Source organism: Littorina saxatilis, linkage group LG14, assembly GCF_037325665.1.
Source record: "Littorina saxatilis isolate snail1 linkage group LG14, US_GU_Lsax_2.0, whole genome shotgun sequence".
NCBI lineage: Eukaryota > Metazoa > Mollusca > Gastropoda > Littorinimorpha > Littorinidae > Littorina > Littorina saxatilis.
The window spans coordinates 28,635,944-28,663,608 of record NC_090258.1 but is presented as its reverse complement, the minus strand read 5'-3'; the positions used below and the strand labels follow the sequence as shown (position 1 = coordinate 28,663,608).

At 42.2% G+C, this 27,665-nt stretch overlaps 2 protein-coding genes across 4 annotated transcripts in view; one reads left to right on the top strand and one right to left on the bottom strand.

The window, feature by feature from the left end:
• LOC138947504 (src kinase-associated phosphoprotein 2-like) overlaps positions 1 to 22,424 on the top strand; it is a 29,708-nt gene extending 7,284 nt beyond the window's left edge. The window contains exons 3-8 of one of the 2 annotated variants that reach the window (XM_070318985.1): positions 1,617 to 1,691; positions 2,754 to 2,834; positions 3,921 to 4,025; positions 4,444 to 4,538; positions 6,237 to 6,333; positions 19,092 to 22,424. In XM_070318985.1, coding sequence (XP_070175086.1) covers positions 1,617 to 1,691; positions 2,754 to 2,834; positions 3,921 to 4,025; positions 4,444 to 4,538; positions 6,237 to 6,333; positions 19,092 to 19,816 — 1,178 coding nt within the window. In that variant the 3' untranslated portion in view covers positions 19,817 to 22,424. Of the gene's footprint in view, positions 1 to 1,616; positions 1,692 to 2,753; positions 2,835 to 3,920; positions 4,026 to 4,443; positions 4,539 to 6,236; positions 6,334 to 13,564; positions 17,030 to 19,091 lie in introns of those variants that run through there. The other variant, XM_070318986.1, reaches the window with a different exon arrangement.
• Positions 22,425 to 22,876: 452 nt separating this feature from the next.
• Positions 22,877 to 27,665, bottom strand: part of LOC138947502 (perlucin-like protein) — a 47,480-nt gene continuing 42,691 nt past the window's right edge. Inside the window, exons 5-6 of one of the 2 annotated variants that reach the window (XM_070318982.1) lie at positions 23,523 to 23,811; positions 22,877 to 22,985 (exon numbers count right to left, since the gene is read on the bottom strand). In XM_070318982.1, coding sequence (XP_070175083.1) covers position 22,985; positions 23,523 to 23,811 — 290 coding nt within the window. In that variant the 3' untranslated portion in view covers positions 22,877 to 22,984. Of the gene's footprint in view, positions 22,986 to 23,521; positions 23,812 to 27,665 lie in introns of those variants that run through there. The other variant, XM_070318983.1, reaches the window with a different exon arrangement.

The window sequence follows — 27,665 nt, the reverse complement described above, 5'->3', positions numbered from 1 at the left end:
AAATTCATGTCACTATGCTTATAGCCACGCCCAAACAAGTGCAGCAACAGTTTGACACTGGAGCGCTGTCCACGCTTTTTTTTAAACGCACGAAATGCATGGGATTTGAGAGGAGTTTTGCGCTTGGCATTTTCCAAATAAGGATATCCTACTATGAGTACTACGCTGGAATACTACAATGAATTTTCAAACGGCTACACTGGCTTCGTCTTTCCTGATCGAAAGGGGGTGTATTGTTGATAAATTGTAGATAATAGACTCTGCATTTTAATGGTCAAATGGCGATTTCGGTATAAAAATGTAGACAAGGACCTTTAAAGGCTGACATTGTCCTATTTAATTACTTCCAGGGCTTTTCCCATCGTTGCGGGGATGTATAAATTAAGCTTCCTGCAAAGTTTTAGCTTTGAAGTCCTTACCAATTACGAGAAATAATTAATTCTTTATTGCTATGTTCTCCAGGACTTGGGCTATTTTTAGACCGTCAACACAGAGACAGTACAGCTACGCCAATCCCCGCGTGAAGGAAATCGCTCACCTTCCACGTGCAAAACGTAGTGATATTGACACGCCAGATTAGCGCGGTAGCGTATTGTGCTAAGCAGGAAAGCGCGCTTTTCTGTATTCTTGTTAACTTCGCAATTTCCGGGAAACATCCACTTTCACTTTGAGACTGTTTTGTTTACATTCGACACTATCAAAACCACTTTGCAATACTGAAATAATTTTTTCTGTGTTCGAAAGCTACAGCTAATCGTTATTATATCCCCTTAGGTACAGTTTTATAACATTATTGGCACATGTAAACAATAGGAATTAATTAATGAACGCTACGAAAAGGGCAGCCTTTAAAAGGGGTGCACATTTACAGATGTGGTGAACAGAAACCCTGAACAAGTGAGACCCTAAAAGGAGGGAGTCTTAAAACAGGGGTTATCTTCTTCTTCTGCGTTTGTGGGGTGAAACTCCCACGTACACTCGTGTTTTTTGCACGAGTGGAATTTTACGTGTATGACAGTTTTTTACCACGCCATTTAGGCAGCCATACGCCGTTTTCGGAGGAAGCATGCTGGGTATTTTCGTGTTTCTATAACCCACCGAACTCTGACATGGATTACAGGATCTTTTTCGTGCGCACTTGGTCTTGTGCTTGCGTGTACACACGGGGATGTTCGGACACCGAGGAGAGTCTGCACACAAAGATGACTCTGAGAAATAAATCTCTCGCCGAACGTGGGGACGAACTCACGCTGACAGCGGCCAACTGGATACAAATCCAGCGCGCTACCGACTGAGCTACATCCCCGCCCAAACACGGGTTATTAAAAGGAGGGTTCTGATGCATGTATGCAAAAGAGCTCTAAATTTGAATGAATTTTTCATGTTTTTTTTTATATTGTATACTCATTGTAAGCACGCATTCTCAGATTTGTGTGTGTGTGATGTACTTGTTGATTGTGCTATGTTAGTTTAGATCATATTTTTTGTTTTTGTTTGTTTTGTTTCTTGCATTTAAATTGTAAAGCGCGTGGAGCTGTTATCAGGATTTGCGCTATTGAAAAGTGATCTATCATGATGAGGATTAATATAATTATTATTATTGAATGATTTGACAGGCGGAGACAGCGGCAGTGCAAGTGGAAGTTTCGGCCCTTCAGCTGGTGGTGATGAAGAGGTGACGTACAGTGATGGTAAGGAAACACATTTCATGTTCAACTGTTTTGATCGTCCATACACTAATGATAGTCATCTGCTTTAACTTCCAAACCCACCCTAAGGCACACAAAAAAGAAGTTGGTTTAGGGTAACGTGACATTAAACAACAATAGGGTCGGTAGGTAGGCTTTGACCTCATAATAATATGAAAACTGTCACGTGTGATGTCGAGTTCAAAGGAGATTACTTCCCTTAGTCTCGGTATGGTTTGCAAAATGTGCCGAAAGTTTAGTTTTTTTTTTAGAAAAAGTTTAAGGGTCGGCGGAAAAAAATAGGGTCGGTCGGGTTACCCTAAACCAACATATTTTTTTTGTTGGCCTAACCACACCCTTGATTAAACCGGCACGGTTGGCCTATAGTGGTAAGGCGTCCGCCCCGTGATCGGGAGGTCGTGGGTTCGAACCCCAGCCGGGTCATACTTAAGACTTTAAAATTGGCAATCTAGTGGCTGCTCCGCCTGGCGTTTGGCATTATGGGGTTAGTGCTAGGACTGGTTGGTCCGGTGTCAGAATAATGTGACTGGGTGAGACATGAAGCCTGTGCTGCGACTTCTGTCTTGTGTGTGGCGCAAGTTATATGTCAAAGCAGCACCGCCCTGATATGGCCCTTCGTGGTCGGCTGGGCGTTAAGCAAACAAACAAACAAACAAACCCCTTGATTAATTTAGTAATTTTCTACTTGGTTTATATAAATTGTGTGTGTACTCTAACTTAAATAATGTATTGACTAAGCGGCATTCTTTTCCATTTTAATCCTTAACTCACATTTTCTTTGTGTAGGAATCGTTTACTATGCAACATGTATTATTTTTAATTAGACCATAATTTCACCTTAGAGTTAGAATGCTATATTCTTTTTCATTTATCAATTAACTCACATATTATTTGTGTAGGATTATTGTTTAATATGCAACATGAATTATTTTTAATCAGACCATTTTTACCCTAAGAGTTAGAATGATATTCTTTTCCATTTATCTTTAAATGATCTCTTTTTTTGTCAGAGTATATTCAACATGAATTTTCTTTTTCAACTAGACATAGCAAAGATTGCTGTCAGCGACTTGAAGAACAAACTGCAGTCAGGTCTACTGGACAAGAAGAAGAAATCACTGGCTAGTAAGGAATCATGTTCATCATTATGTTCATTATTTTAGTGTGTGTGTGTGTGTGTGTCTGACAGTGTGTGTGTGTGTGTGTGTGTGTGTTGCTATTGTACATCGCCGTGAGCTCTTAATGAGAAGGGGCGATTAATATTGAAGTGTTCATTATTATTATTATTATTATTATCAATCACGTCCCAACCCACACATCCCACACATCCCCCATGTACATGTATAACCAAAACAAATACATGTACTGAGCTTTATCTGGCCTTCTTCGCTAAAACTGATTGCTCACTGCATGCACCTCAAAGCAGCACAGTGAAATCTCTCTCTCCAGGCATGGTACTCTTCCGCCGATCGGCGGAAATCCGCCGAAAACGAAAATCCGAAAGAAAAAAAATAAAAAAAAAATAAAAATAAATAAATATCTGCTGATTGACTTGAGATTATTATCTTTTATTACCCAAGCCTTGTTATCTTTCACTTATATCCCTCTCAGCTTCAAGGAGAGGGCACTAAACACATTTGAATTAGTAAAAAGTCGTCAGCTTCAGGGGGCGTTGCCCCCTGACCCCGACAAGGCCCGCTGCCCCTTGACCCCGCCAGGGGGCCTGAGCGGCCCCCTGGACCCCCGGCTTTATTTCAGCTGAAATTGCCATTCCTTCAGTACCATGCCTGCTCTCAAGAGACCCCCCCCTGGGAAAACAAGGTCTAAAACAGAGGGGAGAGGGGTCACTGTCTTAAAATGCAGGGTCTTTGAAGAGAGGATTTACTGTTTTTATACAAGATGTGCAAGATAGTACAAGCTGAAACACATCAGAGCATTTGTAAAAAACAGGGGGGGTGGGGGTGGGTGTCTGTAAACAAAGGGTTTACTGTACAGTAAAACTCTATTTATCAGCCCCCAATTTAAGACCTCTGACCATGATTTTTTTCTTCATTGCCTCTGTAAATTTACCCCCGATTTTAAGACTCCCTCCTTTTTAAGACCCGAATTTCTCAGATTTTTTAATTTGGGAGGTCTTAAAGAGGAGGGGTGGGGGGGGGGGGGGGGGGAGGAGTTCCACTGTATTCATACAAGATGTGCTTGATTTCACAGCTTTAAAATCATGGGATCATCTGTACTGCGTCGTCAGCCACAACATCTTCTACATGTACAGGAAACAGAGCGACGTCAAGCAAAAGGAAGCATTCTGTCTCAGTGGTGAGATTCTGAACTGTTTGTTGTATCCCATTGTGACTGTCTTGCTATTTTTTACAGATTTTTTTCTTTTTGCCTTCTTTTCAAATATATGTGTGGGGTTAGGGGGAGAGAGAGAGAGAGAGACAGATAGAATGGACAGGTACACAAACAGAGCAAATGTGGATACGTTACTGATTAAGTATGTGTTGGAAGCACATGTTGCTATATGTTTCCAGTGTGATTAATGGACACACTCTTCCTGTATATGTGCTTACGTGCCTGTCTGGATTTCTTCGGGTGTTCTTAATTTGTATGATTTTAATATGTTTAGGGTTGTTGTCATATGTTGTTTGGTTGTTTTAAGAGCAGATGAACCACACTTTTTTTATCCATTGTTTAATTGTATGGACAATAAATGATCTTATGTATTATGTCTCAGGTTATGAGTTCCACGAGGCCCCGGGTCTGGAGAAAGACGCCGGCAAGAAGGAGATGTGTTTTGAACTCACCAAGACCGGGGCCCCATCCTATCAGGTCAGTGTACTTGGTGCTATAGTCGAATCGGCCCTTGCGACCACCTCTTGAGAACCACCTCCTGTCCAAAACGTCCACCCCATATGTGACCCTCCACCACGAAATGATTCACATGTCACCTCGCGCGGTTCTGCGCTAGGCTTAATATAAGTCCGGGGGGTGTCTGGTAACAGTGTGAGGGTCACCTTAGTCACAGGCTTATAACTCTTTTCTAAAACGATTTTCACCTCTAGATAGAGCATAAAAAGGTCTTTAGGAAAATGTACAAATATGAAAATCATGCAAAGGTGACATGCGACTCATTCCGTGGTGGAGGGTCACATATGGGTTTTCTCTCTCTCAATAATTCACATTTCCATAATGGCTACCTGTCAAAAACGACCAGCTCACAGGCTTTTTCAGTCGATAATTAACCTTTTCATAATGGCTACCTGTCCAAAACGACCACCCCATATGGATTTTTCAGTCGATAATTCACCTTTTCATAACAACCTCCTGTCCAAAACGTCCACCCCAAATGGGGTTTCTTTCTCGATAATTCACCTTTCCATAATGGCTACCTGTCCAAAACGACCACCCCACAGGCTTTTTCAGTCGATAATTCACCTTTTCATAACATTTTTTTACCTCCTGTCCAAAACGACCACCCCATAATTCACCTTTCCTTAACGACCACCTCAAAGGGTCTCTGATGGGTTTTCTCTCTCCCTGATATGGCCCTTCGTGGTCGGCTGGGCGTTAAGCAAACAAAACAACCACTCCTTAGGGTCCCCAACGGGCCTTTTCTCTCTATTAAATTGTGACCTGTTCCAAACGACCCCTTGTCTAGAAAGACCACTTAATTTCTGTTTGTTTTGTTTGCTTAACGCCCAGCCGACCACGAAGGGCCATATCAGGGCGGTGCTGCTTTGACATATAACGTGCGCCACACACAAGACAGAAGTCGCAGCACAGGCTTCATGTCTCACCCAGTCACATTATTCTGACACCGGACCAACCAGTCCTAGCACTAACCCCATAATGCCAAACGCCAGGCGGAGCAGCCACTAGATTGCCAATTTTAAAGTCTTAAGTATGACCCGGCCGGGGTTCAAACCCACGACCTCTCGATCACGGGGCGGACGCCTTACCACTAGGCCACCGTGCCAGTCATTTCTGTTGGTCCCTTGGGTGGTCGGTATAGACAGACTCCACTGTATTATAGTAGATTGACCTGCCATGGAAGATCACCCCATTTTACAGCCACAGAAACCGATGGTTATACGTTGGGTCGCATGCACATTTTTTTGCCGATAGTTCCAACATAGCACGGTGAAATCACAGTCTGCAAAAAAAACTGAAGCACTGCAGCTATTAAAAATTTGAAATAACAGTTTACGATGAATAGTGACATATTTTTATTACATTAAACCCCAAAGGGAAATAAGAAGCAACATTCACAGACACGTCGTGATACATTATTTTGTGTTTGTTGTGTATCGTGTGCGTCCACTTTAAAGATGGGATAGGACAAATTTCTAACGTACCTTTCTTGTTTTTGTTTTGTTTTGCTTCTTTTTTAATTTATTTCTACAACAAATTTAGCTATTGGGGAGTTTGGAGACTGATTTTTGGATGCAAGTACCCCTTTGAATACATGAATGTTGCATTGAGTCACAAATGTGCGCATAATGATTGTTGTTGTTTTGACACTTTCAGTTCCGAGCGAGCAGCAAAGAAGGACTTGCTCACTGGAGGGAGGCCATCACCAAGGGCATTCAGTTGGGGCCTGCAGATGAAGATGATGAAGGAGGAGGTACGTAGAAAGCGCATGGAGACAGACACACAAATGCACGCCCAATTGCACACACACACACACACACACACACACACACACACACACACACACACACACACACACACACACACACACACACACACACACACACACACACACACACACACACACACACCACACCACAAATTCGAGTTTATTTACTTTCAGGAAAAAGCTGCCCTTGGCCATTTAAGTCTTTTTTGCTTCTGCTAACTCCCATGCCGGACACACACACGCACACACACACACACACACACTCACACACACATGCGCACACACACATACACACCAGGCATGGGAATTGTCCGTCTAAAGGCAAATTTCCGCCAAAATGAAATTGCCTACCCTCCAAGAAAAAAAATCTGTTTGTCGAAAATGAAACTCTGGGTTGAGAAAAAAAACCACCAGCACTGGTTATTTTGCTCGGACCTGCCAGCGTGCTAGTCGTTCAAGCCCGCTCCAGTTGAACGACGGTGTAATTTACAGTTGCTAAGCGGGCAGGGAAAACCTGAACACAAACAGTGGGTTGCACATGTGCAAGTCGATTTTTTTCTTTCGGTTTGTGTTTTCTTTCAAAATGGCGGTGTCTCTTGTACAGTGGAACCCCCCTTTTAAGACCTCTAAAAATCTGAGAAAGGCGTATCTTAAAAAAGATTTTTTCGGGTAGCACAGCAATGCGAAAAGAAATGTGTGTGTGTGTGTGGGGGGGGGGGGGGGTGTAACCCGGCCACCTTTCTGCTCACGCTCTGCGCATGTCTGCTGGACCATATCACTGAGCGCGTGTACTTGCACAAGGCTGAGCGTCACTTCACTCGGATTCCAGTTTCTGAAAGGTGCAGGGTATTTATTCTGTGCAGAAAAGCTTATCTTAAAAAGGAGGGAGTCTTAAAATGGGGGTTAAATTTTGATTGAAGTTATGACGAGAAAGTGACGGGCGCTGTGGCGGGGTGGTAAGACGTCGGCCTCGTAATCGGAAGGTCGAGGGTTCGAATCCCGGCCGCGGCCGCCTGGTGGGTTAAGAGTGGAGATTTTTCCGATCTCCCAGGTCAACTTGTGTGCAGACCTGCTTGTGACTTATCCCCCTTCGTGTGTACACGCAACCACAAGACCAAGTGCGCACGGAAAAGATCCTGTAATCCATGTCAGAGTTCGGTGGGTTATGGAAACACGAAAATACCCAGCATGCTTTCCTCCGAAAGCGGCGTGTGGCTGCCTAAATGGCGGGGTAAAAACGGTCATACACGTAAAATTCCACTCGTGTAAAAACACGAGTGTACATGGGAGTTTCAGCCCACGAACGCAGAAGAAGAAGAAAGTCTGAAAAAACAATTAGGTCTTGAAGAGGAAGGAGTTTGGGGGGGGGGGGGGTGGGGGGGGGGGGGGGGGGGGGTGGGTGGTTAAAAGGGGAGTTCCACTGTAGTGCAGAGCAGTTAAAAACGTGAGGACAGTGCGTGTGAAAATGTCTGGCGGTGGGATTATGGCTATATGGGGCACTGTGAGTCAAAAGCGTGTCAGAACCTGCATTCACAAGGTCAGACAATCCAAAAAGCAATTAACCCATATCAGTACCAGGAAGTATGTCTTGCTTTATTGTTGTATGAATAGGAATGTGTGTGTTTTATGTTCATGCATTCTTCCAAATTCAATAGCCTTCCATTTGAAAAACACGGCAGCCAACCATTAACGTAAATGTACCCCAACTAAAACATTTATTCCCGTATCGATTCAATCAAACAGAAACTTTCCATGCCATGAAAGCTAGGCTCTCGTAACTTGGCTGTCTGGCACTCTTTGGATCAAAGATTCTTTTTTTTTAGAGAAAACTTAATTGACCGCCTTCCAAATAAGGGTACAGTGAAACACCCCTTTTATGACCCCCCCCCCCCCCCCCTTCACCCCCAATTTAAGACCTTGGCAAATACAAAAAACAAAAAAACAAAAAAAGACCTTCCCCCCTTTTGAGACCTTGCTATTTCAGATTGTCTGTTCATAACCTCTGGGGCGGGGATATAGCTCAGTTGGTAGCGCGCTGGATTTGTATTCAGTTGGCCGCTGTCAGCGTGAGTTCGATCCCAGGTTCGGCGGAAATTTATTTCAGAGTCAACTTTGTGTGCAGACTCTCTTCGGTGTCCGAACTCGCCCCCGTGTACACTACATTGGGTGTGCACATTAAAGATCCCACGATTGACAAAAGGGTCTTTCCTGGCAAAATTGCTTTGGCACAGTTAATAATTGTCTACCTATACCCGTGTGACTTGGAATAATAGGCCGTGAAACGTAAATATGCGCCGAAATGGTTGCAATTACTGGCCGTATAAAATTTCATCTCACACGGCATCACTGCTGAGCGCCTAGAACTGTACCCACGGAATATGCACGATATAAGCCTCATTGATTGATTGATTGAAATGTACCTCCATTTTAAGGCTTCCTCCTTTATAAGACCTTATTTTCTAAGATTTTTAGAGGTCTTAAAAGGGGGGGGGGGGGGGGAGGGTTCCACTGTACACCCAAAATCGACTTGACAGAAAATTAAGGTACCAACTAAAAAATCGACAAACATTCAAAATAAGCACAACTTGGCAACTTTGACATACCGATTTAATTTATCAAGAACAGGTTAATTGTTGTGTTTCAGCCAAATAGTTGCGTTTCGTGGCATGGAAAGTTAGCATGAATTGACACTGGAATGAATGTTTTAGTGGGGGTACAAAAATTAGATGGCCGCTGCAATAACATTTTATTCAAGTTTATTTACTTTCAGGAAAGAACTGCCCCTGGACCCTGGCCATTTTAGTCTTTCTTTGTTTCTGCTAACTCCTATGCCTGACACACACACACACATTCACACACACACACACACACACGCACGCACACACACACACATTCACACACACACAAACACATGCACGCACACACACACACATTCACACACACACAAACACACGCACGCACACACACACACACACGCACACACACACACACATTCACACACACACAAACACACGCACGCATGCACATATACGCACGCACACATACAAACACACACACACCCAAACACACACACACACACACCCAAACACACACTAACGCACACACACATTAGTCCGAAACTATGGTCAGACCTAGCGACCACGAGTGTATATATTGTAAGCAACACACTCTATAATCCTTGGAAGCTGTGAAAGCTCATGTCTGCAATTTGATTGTAGCTTGTTCCACCATGTACCAGGGAGTTGAGTTCCTGTTCCTTGGTGCGACGTGTAGTGGAAATCATAGAAAAATCACTTAGTCTGACAAGGGCTTGCGCAAGGTACCTTGGAGGCTTGTGCAATCGTTTGCTGGCTGTACAAGGTGCGCTCAGTTTGCTTTGAAGTCCTTGAGCGCAAAGCACCATGAAGATTTGATTGTTTATGATAGGCATCAAAGTATTTAGTGTCATTCCAAGGCTTGTGTGATGTTTGGCTGGCTGAACAAGGAAGCGCACTTTAAAATCCTTGAGTACAGAGCACCACAAAGATTTGATTGTTTATCATTGTGTCAAAGATGTTGACAGCTTTGTGCATACGGCGCAGAAAAGGTGGAAGGGTTTTGCGAAGGAGCGCTTCTGCTTCTTATTGCAATAGGGTGAAGTGTTTTGTTAGAGAGTGCAGGTGAGGTGCTGTGCTTGTGCAGGACAGGACATCACTGCAGTGGAACCCCTCTTTTAAGACCTCAACAAATCTGAAAAATCAGGTCTTAAAAGGGGGGTTCCACTGTACAATATGCCTGTGGCTGTTATCACTGATAACACCTTGCAGAATGAGCTAAGGGTCAAACTCCAGTAGAATTAGTGCTTGTTGGTTGTCTTTTTTTGACAGTGAAATTGTGATTTAACACACTGAGCCTTATAATTCCTGTGTAAACTCAGCTCAGCATCTCATACCTGTCCAAGCTCAGACACGGGATAAGACCATCCCTCCACTTGGTCACATACCAAAAATGAACAGTCTGGGCGCTCTCTGTGAACGTACAGTGGGCATTTTTTTTAATAGAATTTATTTTGTAAGAGCATTCTGGTGTTTAATTTATTTTTAATGAACAGCTCACCACAGCAAGCAAGCAAGGTGTTGATGTTTAGTATGTGTCTAAGGGGAAGAATGGTCTTATCACATGGAAATACATGGCAGTAATATGAGACGGTGAGCCAACATTCTTTCACAAGAAGGATTATGCCTTCAAGAAATTAAATGTAGGAATACAAAATGGCACAAAGATTGTGCTCAAACAGTACAAGTACAGAGGCTAGTGTAAAGTGCACAAACACTTCACAGCAAAAGTGGAAAAGCTTGTGAACGGTTCGTCTTTTGAAGTGGATGTTTTCAGGATCTTTTGAGGGCCACATGGTCCTCAGGAAAGAGCTAGGATGTAACGAGGGGAGAGAGGGGTTGATAGGGGATGGAGAGGGGATAGTAGGGTACAGTGGTACCTGTGATGAAAGGACACTCTTGGGACCTTTGAAGAATGTCCCTACTTACAGGGTACCTGTCATGACAGGTATGCGTAGAACAATTAAGATAACAATAGACAAGAAGGGCAAAGCCCATACGACTCACATGCTTGACCTTCTGCTTTACACATTTTTCCTACCAAAATACATGTGACCTTGACCAAGGTCAAGGTCATCCAAGGTCATGCAACACAAAGCTGTTAATTCAAGACATAGGAAGTACAATGGTGCTTATTGGCTCTTTCTACCATGAGATATGGTCACTTTTAGTGGTTCACTACCTTATTTTGGTCACATTTCATAAGGGTCAAAGTGACCTTGACCTTGATCATATGGGACCAAATGTGTCTCATGATGAAAGCATAACATGTGCCCCACATAATTTTTAAGTTTGAAACAGTTATCTTCCATAGTTCAGGGTCAAGGTCACTTCAAAATATGTATACAATCCAACTTTGAAGAGCTCCTGTGACCTTGACCTTGAAGCAAGGTAAACCAAACTGGTATCAAAAGATGGGGCTTACTTTGCCCTATATATCATATATAGGTGAGGTATTCAATCTCAAAAACTTCAGAGAAAATGGGAAAAATGTGAAAAATAGCTGTTTTTTAGACAACATTTATGGCCCCTGCGACCTTGACCTTGAAGCAAGGTCAAGATGCTATGTATGTTTTTTGGGGCCTTGTCATCATACACCATCTTGCCAAATTTGGTACTGATAGACTGAATAGTGTCCAAGAAATATTCAACGTTAAAGTTTTCCGGCCGGCCGGCCGGCCGGACGGACGGACGGACGGACGGACGGACGGACGGACGGACGACTCGGGTGAGTACATAGACTCACTTTTGCTTCGCATGTGAGTCAAAAATGTACTCAACAAAAAACAGCAACAAGAATACTTAAACAAGAACTAGTTTTGACTTTTCGTCTTCGTCGGTACATTAAAAGTTACAAAAACAATGGAAGCTAAAAAGAAGAGTTGACAGGAATTAAAAGAAAATGAAGAGAATGAGCACAGAAGAATACAAACAAGAGTGTAACGTGCCCTAACCTAAAAAAAAAAGAAAGAAAAAAGTACTCGAGAAGGTGTCCTTTCTTTGGACCGGCATCGTTGGCCTAGTGGTAAGGCGTCCGCCCCGTGATCGGGAGGTCGTGGGTTCGAACCCCGGCCGGGTCATACCTAAGACTTTAAAATTGGCAATCTAGTGGCTGCTCAGCCTGGCGTCTGGCATTATGGGGTTAGTGCTAGGACTGGTTGGTCCGGTGTCAGAATAATGTGACTGGGTGAGACATGAAGCCTGTGCTGCGACGTCTGTCTTGTGTGTGGCGCACATTATATGTAAAAGCAGCACCGCCCTGATATGGCCCTTCGTGGTGGACTGGGCGTTAAGCAAACATACAAAGTCCTTTCTTTGAAGGTGTCCTTTCTTTGGAGGTGTAATCTCTCATCAGTGGGGCCTTACATCGCAAGTACCACTGTATGTCACAGTCAGTTCATGGTCATATATAATTTATGTCCATGTCACATTATACGTTTTTACCATTCCAGAGAATATGTTTTAACACTGTTTGACATTCCTTGTCAAATTGAATGGAAGAAGACCAGACGTGTAACTTGATGTGCATTGTTTTGCAGAGGGGGCATCCTTCTCCAAGTTTGTCTCTGCGAAGAATTGTTACACATGCAACTCAACTTTCGCTGTATCTGTGTATTTAGTCAATTACCCAGCTTGGTGGTATTTTGTCAGTTTCACAAAAGAAAAGATAGAAAGTCCGTTTTCTCATCTATTTTCATCTGAATATGTTTTGCAGAATAACATTTCAGTAAACACATCCATTTGTCACTGTCTCATAACCATGCAGGACGAGACATGGACCAGGAAGAAATATAAAAGAAAACATTTGTGTTAAGGCCAACAAAAAAAAAGTCTGTTTAAGGTAACATAGGCAAAAATAATAGGTCGGGATTTTAATTTTTTTTTCTCTCCAAAAAACCATATTTTTAATTTATTTTGCCAAAAAACAAAGACTTTTTTTTTTCTCCCCCAAATGCCAAAAAAAAGTCTAGGGTCGCGCAAAAAATAGGGTCGGTCGGGATACCGTAAAGAGACTATTTTTGTGTGTGTGCCTAATCTCACGTTGCTGACACATCCATTTTAAATATTTGTTGTAAATCAAATTTATTTAATTAACACTTAAAGTTTTTTCACTGACTCTTATAACCAGGAAGGCGAAATAAACCAGACAGAAGTCGATTTAAAGGAAACATTAGTTTGTTTGTTTTGTTTTTTGTTTGTTTGTTGTAGGTGTAGTGTCCCATGTTGCCGACTCTATTCATTCCCAATTGAAGACCCCCATAGATTGTTCATCAACCTTGTTGTTGTTGTTGTTGTTGTTGTTGTTGTTGTTGTTGTTGTTGTTGTTGTTGTTGTTGTCGTTGTTGTTGTCGCAAGTTGCTGTGTGATGCATTGTTACAGAAATGAATGACTATTCACGGGCCCCCATTGTCATTGTGGACCCCCACAGATCATGTATCATTACCTTGTTGTTGTTGTTGTTGTCTCATGTTGCTGAGTGATGCACTGTTACAGAAATGAATGACTATTCATCCCCCATTGAAGACCCCCCCCCCCCCCCCCCCTCAAAGATCGTTCATCAACCGTCTTGTTGTTGCTGCTGTTGTTGTTGTCTCATGTTGCTGAGTGATGCACTGTTACAGAAATGTACGACTATTTATGCCCCCCCATTGACGACCCTCACTCCTACATCAACTTGGCCAAAGAAGAAGAATACGAAAACCCCAACTTGCCCACAACCATGGCACCACCGATACCCTCCAACCCTCCCCCGGGCGCCAAATCCACAGCCACGGACGCCGCAAACTACCAGAACTTGCCCCAAGCTAACGCTGATGCCAGAAAGAAGACGCCTCCGTCGGGTTCGAAGCCTCTGGGAGCTCGGCCTCCTATGATCGACATCAAGAAGGGTCTCAAACCTGACGAGGCACCTTTGGTCACAGGGTCTATCCAAGACCGACTGAAGCAGCTGAACCCGAACGCAGAAATGGCTAGAAAAACGAGCGCTGACACGACTGCCGTGAAGAAAGAAAGTGGAACGACTGCCAGCACTAGGAGAGGGTCGCTTCCAGCTAACATTCACCAGATCAGTAGCCCGCAGTTTGCGGTCGAAATTTACGATGATTTGGAGGAGCTCCCTGCCAGCAAGACAACCCCGGGGAAAACCGGAACTTTGCCGCCGCCCAGCGCAAACAGAGGTCGTGGCCTCCCTCCCCCGCCCACTTCCGGGGCTGAGAACTCGCGACCGAAAGGGCTCGAAAGGAGTAAATCGGCGGCAGCTAAGCCAACGCAGGAATCTGAGCAGTTACCTCCCCCTGACAGCGTGAAAAACCTCAAGAAACTCTTCCAGTAACTCAGCTGTGAAGGAGTCTGGTTGGACAAATATGGAATATTAAATGAGAAGAAAGGGAAGAAGAGATCAAGAAACATTTTGAATAATTCATCGTGAGGATGTTCTGTGAGAGAAGTTTGCTAATTTAAATTATAGGGGGAAAAAAAGAAGAAAAAATCCAGGAAACATTTCCAGTAAGTCTGTTTCAATTAAAGAAATCTGTGAAAAAACGCTGCAATAGAAAAATCTCCTGAGTGCAACTGCGTTAAATGGTTTGTGAGTATAAACACCGGATTATGTTCTTCCTAAGGAACTCAGCATGACAATCTGGACAAACAAATTGGATGGAAGAAAAGCAACTGAAGTTTTGTTCATTCCTTTGAATGGGATATGATGGGTAGGGCTGGACAATGCCAGGAGGAATCCGGCCACATCTGGTAAAAGCGTTCAGTGACTTTTCTCAGGACTTAGACTTTGCAGGCCTTTTTACCCACAAGAACAAGATTTTCTTCTCAGTTCCTCCTGAACATTTGTAAGCCGCAGGAACAATATATACATATATTTCAATGTCTCATGAAGCTGGATTGGTTTTAGTCACGAGAACAAGTTTTTCATGTTCAATTCTCGTAAAGCCTGATCTGGATCAGCAACAAGAGCAATATTTTCACCTGCTTGCTTCATGAAAGAGGATTTGTCTATAACCGAAAGAACAAGATTTTCACCTGCTTGCTTCATGAAGAAGGATTTGTCTATAGCCACGAGAACCAGATTTTCAGCTCATTACTTATGAAGCTTGACACGTTTTTTAGCCACAAGAACAAGATTTTCACCTGCATGCTTTAATTATTAAGTTGGATTTGTCTATAACCACAAGAGCAAGGTTTTTGAACTCAGTACCTTATGAAGCTGGACACTTTTTATAGCCACAAGAACAAGATTTTCACTTGCAGCAAATGTGAAGCAGGATTTGTATATTACCACAAGAACCAGATTTTCAGCTCATTACTTATGAAGCTCACTGGACACTTTTCATAGCCACAAGAACAAGACTAATTTCGCCTGCATGCTTTATGAAGCCGGATTTGTCTATTATAAGCCACAAGAACAAGATTTTCGCCTGCATGCTTTATGCAGCCGGATTTGTCTATTATACGCCACAAGAACAAGATTTTCACCTGCGTGCAGCCAAATTTGTCTGTAACCGTAAGAACAATATTTTCACTTGCATGCTTTGTAAAGCCGGAGTTGTCTATGGCCACAAGAACAAGATTTTCAGCTTAGTACCTTATGAAGCTGGACACTTTTCATACCCACAAAGACTAGATTTTGACCTCACCAGTGTCTCAAAAGCTTGATCCTTTCAGAAGTGAGGTAGAGATTGTTCCAGCTGATCAGTGTTTTAGCTGGATCCTTTATAGCTGAGAGACGAAAGATGCCCAGCTTAATTCTTGCCATCACTATTGTGTGTTCCTTTCCCTTGCTATGTAGCACTAATTACCATGGGCCTTTGCTTGGAAGCAACACACACATGACGTTTTTGCCGACCGATACGATGTGCTAATCGAAGCTGATTTTCTTCTTCAGTATTTGACAGTGACATTTCTTGAAGCTGAACTGAGGTACCCCAGGCATATTCAAGCACTTCTAAAAAGAAAAGATATTTGTGGACTTGTTTTTTGTGGGTATGCATGCGCATCAAACATCGTTTGTCTCGCAAGACTACGCTTTTCCAGTGGTTTCTTTTGGAATGAATTATGTTAATTGATTGATTTTGTTTATGTTGATTCTATGCTATTCCGGTGGTTTCTTTTGGAAAGAATTATGTTTATTGATTGATTTTTGGTTTTGTTTGTTTGAATTTTGGTATATGTTGATTGTTTTTCTGTATACAGTATTTAATGAAGAACCGGTGATGGATACACTTGTTGTTTTTGACTATTGCTGCAGGATTGACATTTTTGTTCTTTTGATCAATCTTAAATACTTACTCTTAAAATAAGGTGCTCCAAAAGGTGTGTTACAGTTAATAATGAGTTATGCTGCAGATCGATATTCCAATTGCAACCACATGTCCTGCCAAATTATCAGCAGTTGCGTTGACTCTATTTATAATGTACTTATGTTTGATGCAAAACAAGACCTATTTTGCGTCAGTGTTACAATAAGATAAAATAAAAAAAAGGAACAAAAAATATTTAAGCACCCATGACATGCAATATTTACTGGCGGTTTTGTTATGAGAGCGACCCATGTGATTGTATATTACTATAGAATTTGTTGTTTTTATGTTCGGGAGTTGGATTCTGTTGTTTGATCATATAAGATCCCGATGTGAATTCATTCATCCAGGAAGAGAAATCACAGAACATTTTTGTGAAAGTAGATTTTATAAATCTTGTAGAAGTGAGGCAGCTAGAGCACTGATTAAATCTTAGAAATGTCTTGCTTTGTTTGCGGTGTGTATATAGCTGCACTATTTACTCATGGTTGCTGAAATTCAGTGAACATTATTAACTATAATGAACTCTTTGCTTCAGCAAGTAACAATCATTTTCTTTTTTGAAGTTGCAGCTTTGCTTTTTTCTGCCTTTTTGTGAATGATATCGTGGTTCCAGGGGGCTTCGCGCTATAATATATGTCGGCCCTTGGTGGGTGGAGATTCTGTTATGTCTTGGCATTTCTGAATTTCTGCGAGTACCCACGATGGAACCCCCTATCCCAGTTTAAGACCCCCCTCCCCAGTTTAAGACCCCCCTCACCAGTTTAAGACCCCCCTCCCCAGTTTAAGACCCCCCTCCCCAGTTTAAGATGCCCCTCCCCAGTTTAAGACCCCCCTCCCCAGTTTAAGACCCCCCTCCCCAGTTTAAGACCCCCCTCCCCAGTTTAAGACCCCCCTCCCCAGTTTAAGACCCCCCTCCCCAGTTTAAGACCCCCCCTCCCCAGTTTAGACCCCCCCTAGTTTAAGACCCCCTCCCTCCCCAGTTTAAGACCCCCCCCCCCTTTTAAAGACATTGCTTTTCAGATGTTCTGTTGATATACTTTCCCTTATTTGTACATTAATCTCCATTTTAAGACTAGCTCCCGCCTTTCAGGACTTAATTTTCTCAGATTTGTAGAGGTCTTAAAAGAGTTTGGGTGCCACTGTACTCGCTTTGGGATTTGTTCAAGCTACTTGTGTCGCAATCAAGAGCTTAATTGGTCTCAGTAGATCAACAGCGTGTTTGCCTTAGAGTCTTTGTATTGTAGATGTCTTCTTCTTCTTCTTCTTCTTCTTTCATGGGCTCAAACTCACACGTTTGTACATGTATGACCGCTTTTACCCCGCCATTCCGGCAGCCATACGCCGCATTCGGGGGAGTATTGTAGATGTGTGAGCTGTCATTTGTGTGTGTGTGTGTAAAGTGGAATCCGCTTAAGATGAACTTAATGAATGTGGTTAAGATGAATTCGTTTTAAAGCACATGTTAGTTCTTCACGTGAAAAGATTTCTGCTCACTATAGAATAGCCAAGGTTTGTGTCACCAAAGACACTCTCTGTGTGTTTCAACAAAATTGGTTGAGATATTTTTTATTCAAGCATGTTAAGCGGGTTCCGCGGTGTCCGTTTAAAATGCTGTCCAACCTGCCCTGGCGACCACCTCTTGATAACGACCTCCTGCCCATTACGACCACCCCAAAGGATCCCCGACGAGATTATTTTTTTAATATAATCCACCTTTCCATAATGACCCCCTGTCGATAACGACGACTTTTGGTTGATTCGTGGTGTGGTCGTTTTGGACATGTTCGACTGTATTATTTATGCTAGTGTGCACACTAAATTAAGTTGTGCACTAAAGTATCACAATTTTGTTTGTACTAACGCGCTTTGCTTATTACCTATAACCCTTTCTTGCAGGTGTACGTGTTGCTTACAATGTGGAGTTTTAATGTCACATTGTTTCTCAAGAGCACAACAAGTTCATTGTCACAGATCTGTCCTAAGGCTGTAGAGGGAAAAAAAGCATCCCTTCCCTTGGACACATACCACAAATCAACAGTGTGACTGCATTCTATGCAGAGTGGGAATTCTGTGCTGAATTTCTTGTGCCGTTTGACATATTACAGGCATGGGAATTGAAAAAAGTAAAAAAGGCTGAAAATTTGTAAGTAATGCACCCCCCCCCCCCCCCCGCCCCGGAATTTTTTTCTCCAAAGAACCCAAATTGTGCAATTTGGTGTCATCTAAGCTCCAAGTTTGCCATTAAATTCAGTTTTTAGAACCATTTTTGCCTCCCCCATTTATTTTTTCGGCGGACACTTTTGCTTTTTCGGGGGAAACAAACAAAAAATCGGCAGAAATTTGCCTTTTGGCGGACAATTCCCATGCCTGCATATAGCTGGTATCACAAAATTAATTGGAAAGAAACACACACACAAATGTCCACTCTGAGGGGAAATTAAAGCAACCATGCTGTGGATATGCCCGCTTGCATTAAAGTTGAAGGATGCTTTTATCCTGTGTAAATAAAAGCCTTACCAGCTCTGGTGGTGGTGAACTCTGGTTAAGCAGAAGGAATGTACATCAACGCCTTGAAGCTGATACAGTAGTGTGAGTCTGTGTTCAAAGTTGTCTTTGTTTCAGTGTCTGAGTTGACAGATGTGCCATTGTTTATGTCTGCACTGTGGAAATCAATATAAGAACACGTGTTGCATGTAAAACACATCTTGTCATTACCAATGCAAAACGTATTGACAGATGTGTTTGTTTGTCCGCGCTTTGTAAATATGCTTAATTATTAGAACAGGTGTTGGAACACACGGTAGAGTACATGTTAGAACACGTCTTGTCATTACAGAAACGTATGAGGATGTCGGTCATGACAGCGATTCGGGCGGAAACTTCCCACCGCCCCCGCCCAAAGAGGAAGAATTTGACGATCCAGAGGACATTTATGAAGAATGCGGTCCCGATAACATTGTCGAGACCAAACCTCCGCCTGCCCCGGTTTCCAAACCACCGGCTACCCCTGTTGTCAAACCACCGCCAAAACCCAGTGTAGCAGAAGACCCTGAAGACCTGTACGATGACGCGACATCAACAACAGACTTGGAAAAAACGGCAGGACCTCCGCCGTTACCGCCCGGAAACCGTCGCCGAGAGGTTCCCCAAATTCCTTCATCTTCAGAACCCGCACCTTCCCCACCCCCGAAAGCTGACCTCCCCCCCATCCCCCAGTCTGTTCCTCCTCCGATTCCGGAGCGGCGTCCAAGCAGTGCGGATCCTCCTCCGCCGTTGCCAAGCAACCCCCCACCGTTGCCAGGGAGAGGAGGGGCAGCGTTGAGAGTTCCGCAGCTGAGGAAGCCGTTTATGGACCGCGACGAAGACTTTGAGAACGTCTACTTCGGGAAGTGGGACTGTGATGCTGATACGAGCAAGGAGCTGTCGTTCAAAGAAGGGGAGATGGTTCACGTGCTGAGTCGTGATTTTGATGCCGAGAGATGGTGGGTGGGAGAGGTACAAGGAAAGATCGGTCTGGTGCCAAAAGACTTCTTGCATCCCGCCTTTGCCTTTGTGGCTTAAAGCTGAAGGTGTTTAAAGAAAATCGAAACATTTTAAGATACACACAGAAAACTAGAATAATGATTTGTTGCTGGTGGTTTAAAACTGAAGATGTACATGTTCGAAGAAATAAATATCTGTACCGATGTGAAGTTTCGGAGTAAATGTAACCGATATTACAAATTACACTTTTTTAAAGGTCTCAGCTGAAGATGTTTAAAGAAAAAATATCTGTGCCGATGTGAAGTTTCGGAGTAAATACATGTAACCGTTTTTACAAAGTCCACTTTATTGAAGGTCTCACAAAACTTCAAAAAGGTCCTCCTGGGCTTGGGACCCCCTAAATGTCTGCTGAGGGAGTCCTTGGATCTCTTTAACATGTACAGAAAACTAGAATAATGATTAGTTGCTCAGGTGACTCTAAGTTGAAGGTGTTTTAAGAAAAAAGAAAATGTCAGAACCGCACAGAAAACTAGAATAATGATTAGTTTTAATTGATTGATGCTGGCTGGGGAATACAATTATAGGTGTTTAAAGAAAAAGAAAACTTAAGACACACAGATAACAACAATAATGATTTGTTTTAAAAACGGTTGATTGCTGGTTGCTTAAAGCTGAAGGTATTTAAAGTAAATAAATTACAAGACATGGAGAGAAAACTAGACTAAGGATTAGTTTTAAACCTGTTGATTAAGGTAGCTAAAAGCAGAAGATGTTAAAATGTAGTTATTCCACCTCAATCTTCTGGCTTCTTTCTGACAGTGCAGAGTGGGATCTTTGTTAGCGTAATGGATTAATGTCTTAAAAAGCCACTAGTGTTCTTGAAGGGCAAACTCACTGCTCATGCATGCAAGATGGTTGAGCAGGTTCCTAGCGATTATTTGTGTTGTTTTCTGCTTGAGTAGAAATTGGCAAATGGGGAATGGAGTGTGACGTATCACACTATGCTGAAAATACTCATGTACATCTTCCGGTGAGAGCGTACGATTCAACACATGCTCCAACGAAAATTAATGTTGAAGTTTTGTAAGGCCATACATATAGATATAATTTCTTTTGATTTGCAGACTAAGCTTTACAAGTATTCGTGTCAATGCCAATCAGAGCATATTGGTTTGCATGGTTATATGCCAATGTTCTGGAGGGGCGGGGGGATGGGGGTGGGGGGTGTGTGTTGGGTTGATTCTGTTTTTCTTTGTATTTATTATTCATATGCATGAACCGATTTACAGTTTCACAATTACTACACATGTAATGGCAGTGAAAGTTTGTATGTATATTTAATTGTTCTGGGAAGAGAGGATATGTTGGGTGAATTCTGCTTTTCTTTCTACAACATTCTTTTATTTCAAAAGTACAAAGATAATCAGAATCTGTGCTTGTTTATTTGTTCTGGACATTCCTTTGTGTGATCGTTTTTTCTCTCTCATTGTTCATATGCATGCATAGAGAAATAGTTTTTTCTCATTGTTCATATGCATGCATAAAGACATATTGTAAGCTTCCAGCTCACTTCAGCTGCTTTGAATCTCAAATCTAATCTGTGTGGGAGCGTATGGTAAAACCATGTATGTTGCTTTCATATTATACTCAGACTTTTGCATATGCTTCAGATCGGTTCTTTTTGCCGAAGATTTTAACTGCCAATCACAATACTGATCTAGAATAAATAGTGTGCACTTTTTGATTTTCAGAGAATACACGCTCATTCATAGTGCTGTTCACTACCACGTAGAAGATATGCAGTGGAAATGTTATCTAGGTCCTGTGGACGATTAATGACATTTGTAGTTTAGTAGCACCATACATTCAATTTAGTATGTTATGTACATTGAATTAATATTGCAGTTTAAAAGAACCGTTGATTCAATGTAATGTTTCAACTGAATGTTGTATTAAAGCTGTAGTTCCCTGGCTAGCGAATATGTTTGTTTAGTGGGATATTGCAAAGTAAGACATGTGCCATATCATCTTCATTTTCTCAATTGTGGTTAAAAAAAAAAGAGAGGAGGAATGCACACACACACACACACACACACACACACACACACACACACACACACACACACACGTCAAAACGTTTTAAAATTATGAACTATTTATTGGTAGCTTTATTTTTCTGCTTCATTTAGTTTTTAATTGATGTTTTGACAATGGCAACTGCTGGCTGTGGTAGTTGTGAGATGGTTAAGTTCTGTATCATTAATCTTTTGAGAGATAAAGAGAATGTGTGTGTGTGTGTGTGTGTGTGTGTGTGTGTGAGAGAGATACAGAGAGAAAGAGAGAGAGTTGTGTGTGTGACTGAGAGAGAGAGAGTTGTGTGTGTTTGAGAGAGGGAGAGATAGATAGAGAGGGAGAGAGAGTTGTGTGAGAGAGGATGCATAAGGCACTCGTGTCTTCTTTTAATGTTTCGGAGGATGATAGTATGACTGTATGCTTAATCAACTTTTATGTCCGAAAAGAGTTAATTTCACTGTTTTGCGTGTGTGTGTGTGTGCCATATAATTATGTCACCATAAAGCTTTGAAGAACATAATTTGCGCTGCTCTGTGCATTCTTATTCGTGATATTCTTAATTTGTAATCAGGAAATGCTTTAAACATTAGAGCAATAAACAGAAAAAGATTCATTTGTTTTGAGTGCCTTTATATCTATCTATTGGTTCTCTCTGAGTCGTTCTGTCGTTCTCTGTCCCTGTCTCTCTGTCTTTATACTTTTTATGTCTGTCCCCCCCCCCCCCCCCCCCCCCCATCCCGGCCTTATAACATCATTGTACAGACCCTTTATGTTGTTATCCTCTCTCTATATATCTCTCTCTGTTCTGAGTAAACAGTGCTTGTAGCATATTCTGGAATAACAAGCTCTCTCGCAGTAATCATGTTCGACCAATATGCCTATATCAGACGAAAAAGCACAGCCTTTCCCGTGAAAAAAAACCCAAAAAACCCGTGTAAAACAAAAGAAAAAAGAAATAAGATAACATAAATTAGTACAAATAAAAAATCCAAAATAAAATCGACTCGCCGTCACAGATCTGGCCAAGCATCAGGTCATGTATTCAAGAATTAACACAAATTCAAGTTCAGTGCCCACATCTTTTATTTGAAAAGACGAGTTGGAGGCCATCATGCAGTGACTCGACACGTGTTTGGGTGTCAGTTGCATCATCAATGGCTAGTAGCCAGTCGGCCTGGAAAACAACAACCACATGCAGCAAATCATAGCTACTGTACAGATAACCTGGGTTAAATGTAAGCACTAACCCGCTGTTACACAAAACTAAATAAACACACGTGCGTATAAACTCGTGCGTACACAGACGCACATGCATGTACACACACACACGTCCGCCCGCGGCCCGCACACACACACATAAACACACACACACACATAAACACACACACACACGCACATATAAACACACACACACACTCGCATGGCGCTCTCTCCGGATCCCTCTCGATCCTAGTGATCTGGAATACATGCAGTCAAATCAAAGCTTGAAAAGAAATACATGCACGCCCTGTTCTCTTCACAAAAGAAACGAAAACTATCCTTCAACTCAGTTCAATTAATATATCCAGTTCTTATTTTGCTGCTTTAAGATGCAAGTTTTGCTCACACGCACTTGGCCCGGGCGCAACAGACTGACCGACAGACAGACAGACAGACAGACAGACAAGCAGATAGACAGAGAGGCTGAGACGAACAGTCAATACACACTTACTATTTTTCGCAAACGAATGCCCTTAAGCACTGGCATACATTATCGTTCCAGACAGACCTCCATCGCCGATCAGCCCCGTTGTAGAGTTCCACGCAGTGTTCGATGGAACCAGCGTTGTCTGGTTGAGAAGTCATCCAGTTGGTGTAGCCTGCCGCATTACGAGAGCTTGACCATTTGAAATGTGACTCGCTCTCGCGGTCAGTCAGTCCAATCCATGCGTTGCGTGCAAAATACTCGGAGTATAAACAGTTACGCCGTGTTTCAACTGTGCTCATCCTAGGAGATGTGGCTGGAATAAAAATGAGAAAATAGGTTTTATCCTACATGTAGGGGAAGGGCTCCTAATATGGACCACTTTTTGTTTCATGCTGATAACTAGCTTGTTTTCTTGCGAAGAAGTTTCATTTTGTGTTTGGTAGTCCTTCTCTCTTAGGTTAACCGTTAGGCCTAATTAGAGAGAAATAGCTTTGATAGACATTCAGCAAAAATTAAATACAGAAAAAATCACAAAGGGCCTAATATGGACCAGTGAAGCGGCCTTCACGAATCACTGTAAAAGGCCCCCTATATTTCAAAATAACATGATACAACTTAGTGTACAAGTCAGCCTAATTAAAATATGCTCTAGATTATCTGTTTCGGGTTGATGAGAGCATTATTTGAAGCACACCAGGAAACTAAAGAAGCTTATCAAAAACAGAGTGAAAATAAGTGAAATTATCAACTTCCACGAAAAGAAGACTTTTTGTTGCATTTTGTTTAAACAGTCTCGAGGGCTAGTTATAGGTTATTTCCAGCAAGCTTCTTAATGAATTAATGACAAGAGGCGAAGCCTTCAAGGCTCACGTAAGAAATCGACAAACAGTAACACAAACTCAATCACTCCGTCACACACACACACACACACACACACACAGTAAGCATAGGTGACACTGTGCAAGAAAGCGAGACACTAGATCTAGATCTGTCTGTCTGCATCACAGGCACTCGTCACGATCGGGTCGGGATCAAAGTGGGCGGGGCCTGTGCGCTCTCAGTACTACTACTATTACAATGTATAAACCATAAGAAAAGACCCCCCGTCCATCACAAGTGACAGCCATAGGCCACGCCCACCTCGTGACGAGTGCCTGTGGTCTGCATGTGTATAAGTTACAGCTCCGTCCATCCATGGTATCGCCTGATATTTTGTCGAGACTGGGTCAATGAATATGATGACGTCACTCGAGGCTCTGCCGAGAGTGACGTCATTATATTCTTTCACCCCGTCGAGACAAAATATCACGCGATACCATGGATGGACGGAACTGTAACGTATATATGGCATGACCAAAGTAAAGAGAATTTGTCATGGGATGTGGCAACAAATCATTGGAAATTCACCATGGGCAATCAACCCAAGCCTAGAAGTTGTAGAACTATATTTTGTTTCAGTCTTGGCAAGGCCAGTTTTGTCCAGTTCCGGAAAAGACATAATGAATTCATTCACCCTGCCGAGACGAAAAAAACAATTCCACGGATAAAAACGTATAAGCTTATTATCCCGTGACGCATCAAAGCTAAATTTTGTTTTGAAATGTCATTACAACGTACAGATAACTTATAACGACATAATCGCCTTCACAAGACAGGAAAAACGCACACTTTGTTTTTCGTCTGCTACAAATCTAGTCTTGTTGGTTGACGGAGAGAATAAAGCTTCAATCATACCTTCATCAACAGGAATAAATGCTCAATCCGCTGTCAGTTCGCAACTGAACCTTGTTTTTTTCTTTAACTTTTTGGTTAACATTGAAACGGCAATCCAAAAGAGTGTTTCAGCTGTTTCAAGACAGAGGCTTAGCTCCTTCTTTTGAGTTGCTTTTCAGTCTAAAATGACACCGGAAGCGAACAAATTGTCGCGTATACTTTCGTCACAAAAAGACGTCATGACAAAGTTACACGCAAAGCGAAAGAGACTTTGACGTCATTTACTTTTGTTTGGAATTTTCCGCCTGTTCCTAGCTTGTCAGTGAAGACCTGACGTGAGTAAGCTTACCCTTTGCAGCTGTGAAATAATCAGTCTTGTGTCTCGGTCGTGTAGGTACAGAGTTTGCTTCTGCAATCATTGTGTTCGTGTTGATGACGGCTTCATAAGATTTCCATTTTCTTGTTTCTGCGGCTGCGCAAGTTATTTTGCCTAGGTCATGGCCGAACTTTAGGCCTACGGAGAAATATCGCTGGATATTTTCTCCCTAGATTAACAGAGACAAAGAAGGGAAGTCATGCTGTATAAGTTACAGCTCCGTCCATCCATGGTATCGCCTGATATTTTGTCGAGACTGGGTCAATGAATATGATGACGTCACTCGAGGCTCTGCCGAGAGTGACGTCATTATATTCTTTCACCCCGTCGAGACAAAATATCACGCGATACCATGCATGGACGGAACTGTAACGTATATATGGCATGACCAAAGTAAAGAGAATTTGTCATGGGATGTGGCAACAAATCATTGGAAATTCACCATGGGCAATCAACCCAAGCCTAGAAGTTGTAGAACTATATTTTGTTTCAGTCTTGGCAAGGCCAGTTTTGTCCAGTTCCGGAAAAGACATAATGAATTCATTCACCCTGCCGAGACGAAAAAAACAATTCCATGGATAAAAACGTATAAGCTTATTATCCCGTGACGCATCAAAGCTAAATTTTGTTTTGAAATGTCATTACAACGTACAGATAACTTATAACGACATAATCGCCTTCACAAGACAGGAAAAACGCACACTTTGTTTTTCGTCTGCTACAAATCTAGTCTTGTTGGTTGACGGAGAGAATAAAGCTTCAATCATACCTTCATCAACAGGAATAAATGCTCAATCCGCTGTCAGTTCGCAACTGAACCTTGTTTTTTTCTTTAACTTTTTGGTTAACATTGAAACGGCAATCCAAAAGACTGTTTCAGCTGTTTCAAGACACAGGCTTAGCTTCTTCTTTTGAGTTGCTTTTCAGTCTAAAATGACACCGGAAGCGAACAAATTGTCGCGTATACTGTCGTCACAAAAAGACGTCATGACAAAGTTACACGCAAAGCGAAAGAGACTTTGACGTCATTTACTTTTGTTTGGAATTTTCCGCCTGTTCCTAGCTTGTCAGTGAAGACCTGACGTGAGTAAGCTTACCCTTTGCAGCTGTGAAATAATCAGTCTTGTGTCTCGGTCGTGTAGGTACAGAGTTTGCTTCTGCAATCATTGTGTTCGTGTTGATGACGGCTTCATAAGATTTCCATTTTCTTGTTTCTGCGGCTGCGCAAGTTATTTTGCCTAGGTCATGGCCGAACTTTAGGCCTACGGAGAAATATCGCTGGATATTTTCTCCCTAGATTAACAGAGACAAAGAAGGGAAGTCATGCTGTATGTATAAGTTACAGCTCCGTCCATCCATGGTATCGCCTGATATTTTGTCGAGACTGGGTCAATGAATATGATGACGTCACTCGAGGCTCTGCCGAGAGTGACGTCATTATATTCTTTCACCCCGTCGAGACAAAATATCACGCGATACCATGGATGGACGGAACTGTAACGTATATATGGCATGACCAAAGTAAAGAGAATTTGTCATGGGATGTGGCAACAAATCATTGGAAATTCACCATGGGCAATCAACCCAAGCCTAGAAGTTGTAGAACTATATTTTGTTTCAGTCTTGGCAAGGCCAGTTTTGTCCAGTTCCGGAAAAGACATAATGAATTCATTCACCCTGCCGAGACGAAAAAAACAATTCCACGGATAAAAACGTATAAGCTTATTATCCCGTGACGCATCAAAGCTAAATTTTGTTTTGAAATGTCATTACAACGTACAGATAACTTATAACGACATAATCGCCTTCACAAGACAGGAAAAACGCACACTTTGTTTTTCGTCTGCTACAAATCAAATCTTGTTGGTTGACGGAGAGAATAAAGCTTCAATCATACCTTCATCAACTGGAATAAATGCTCAATCCGCTGTCAGTTCGCAACTGAACCTTGTTTTTTTCTTTAACTTTTTGGTTAACATTGAAACGGCAATCCAAAAGAGTGTTTCAGCTGTTTCAAGACAGAGGCTTAGCTCCTTCTTTTGAGTTGCTTTTCAGTCTAAAATGACACCGGAAGCGAA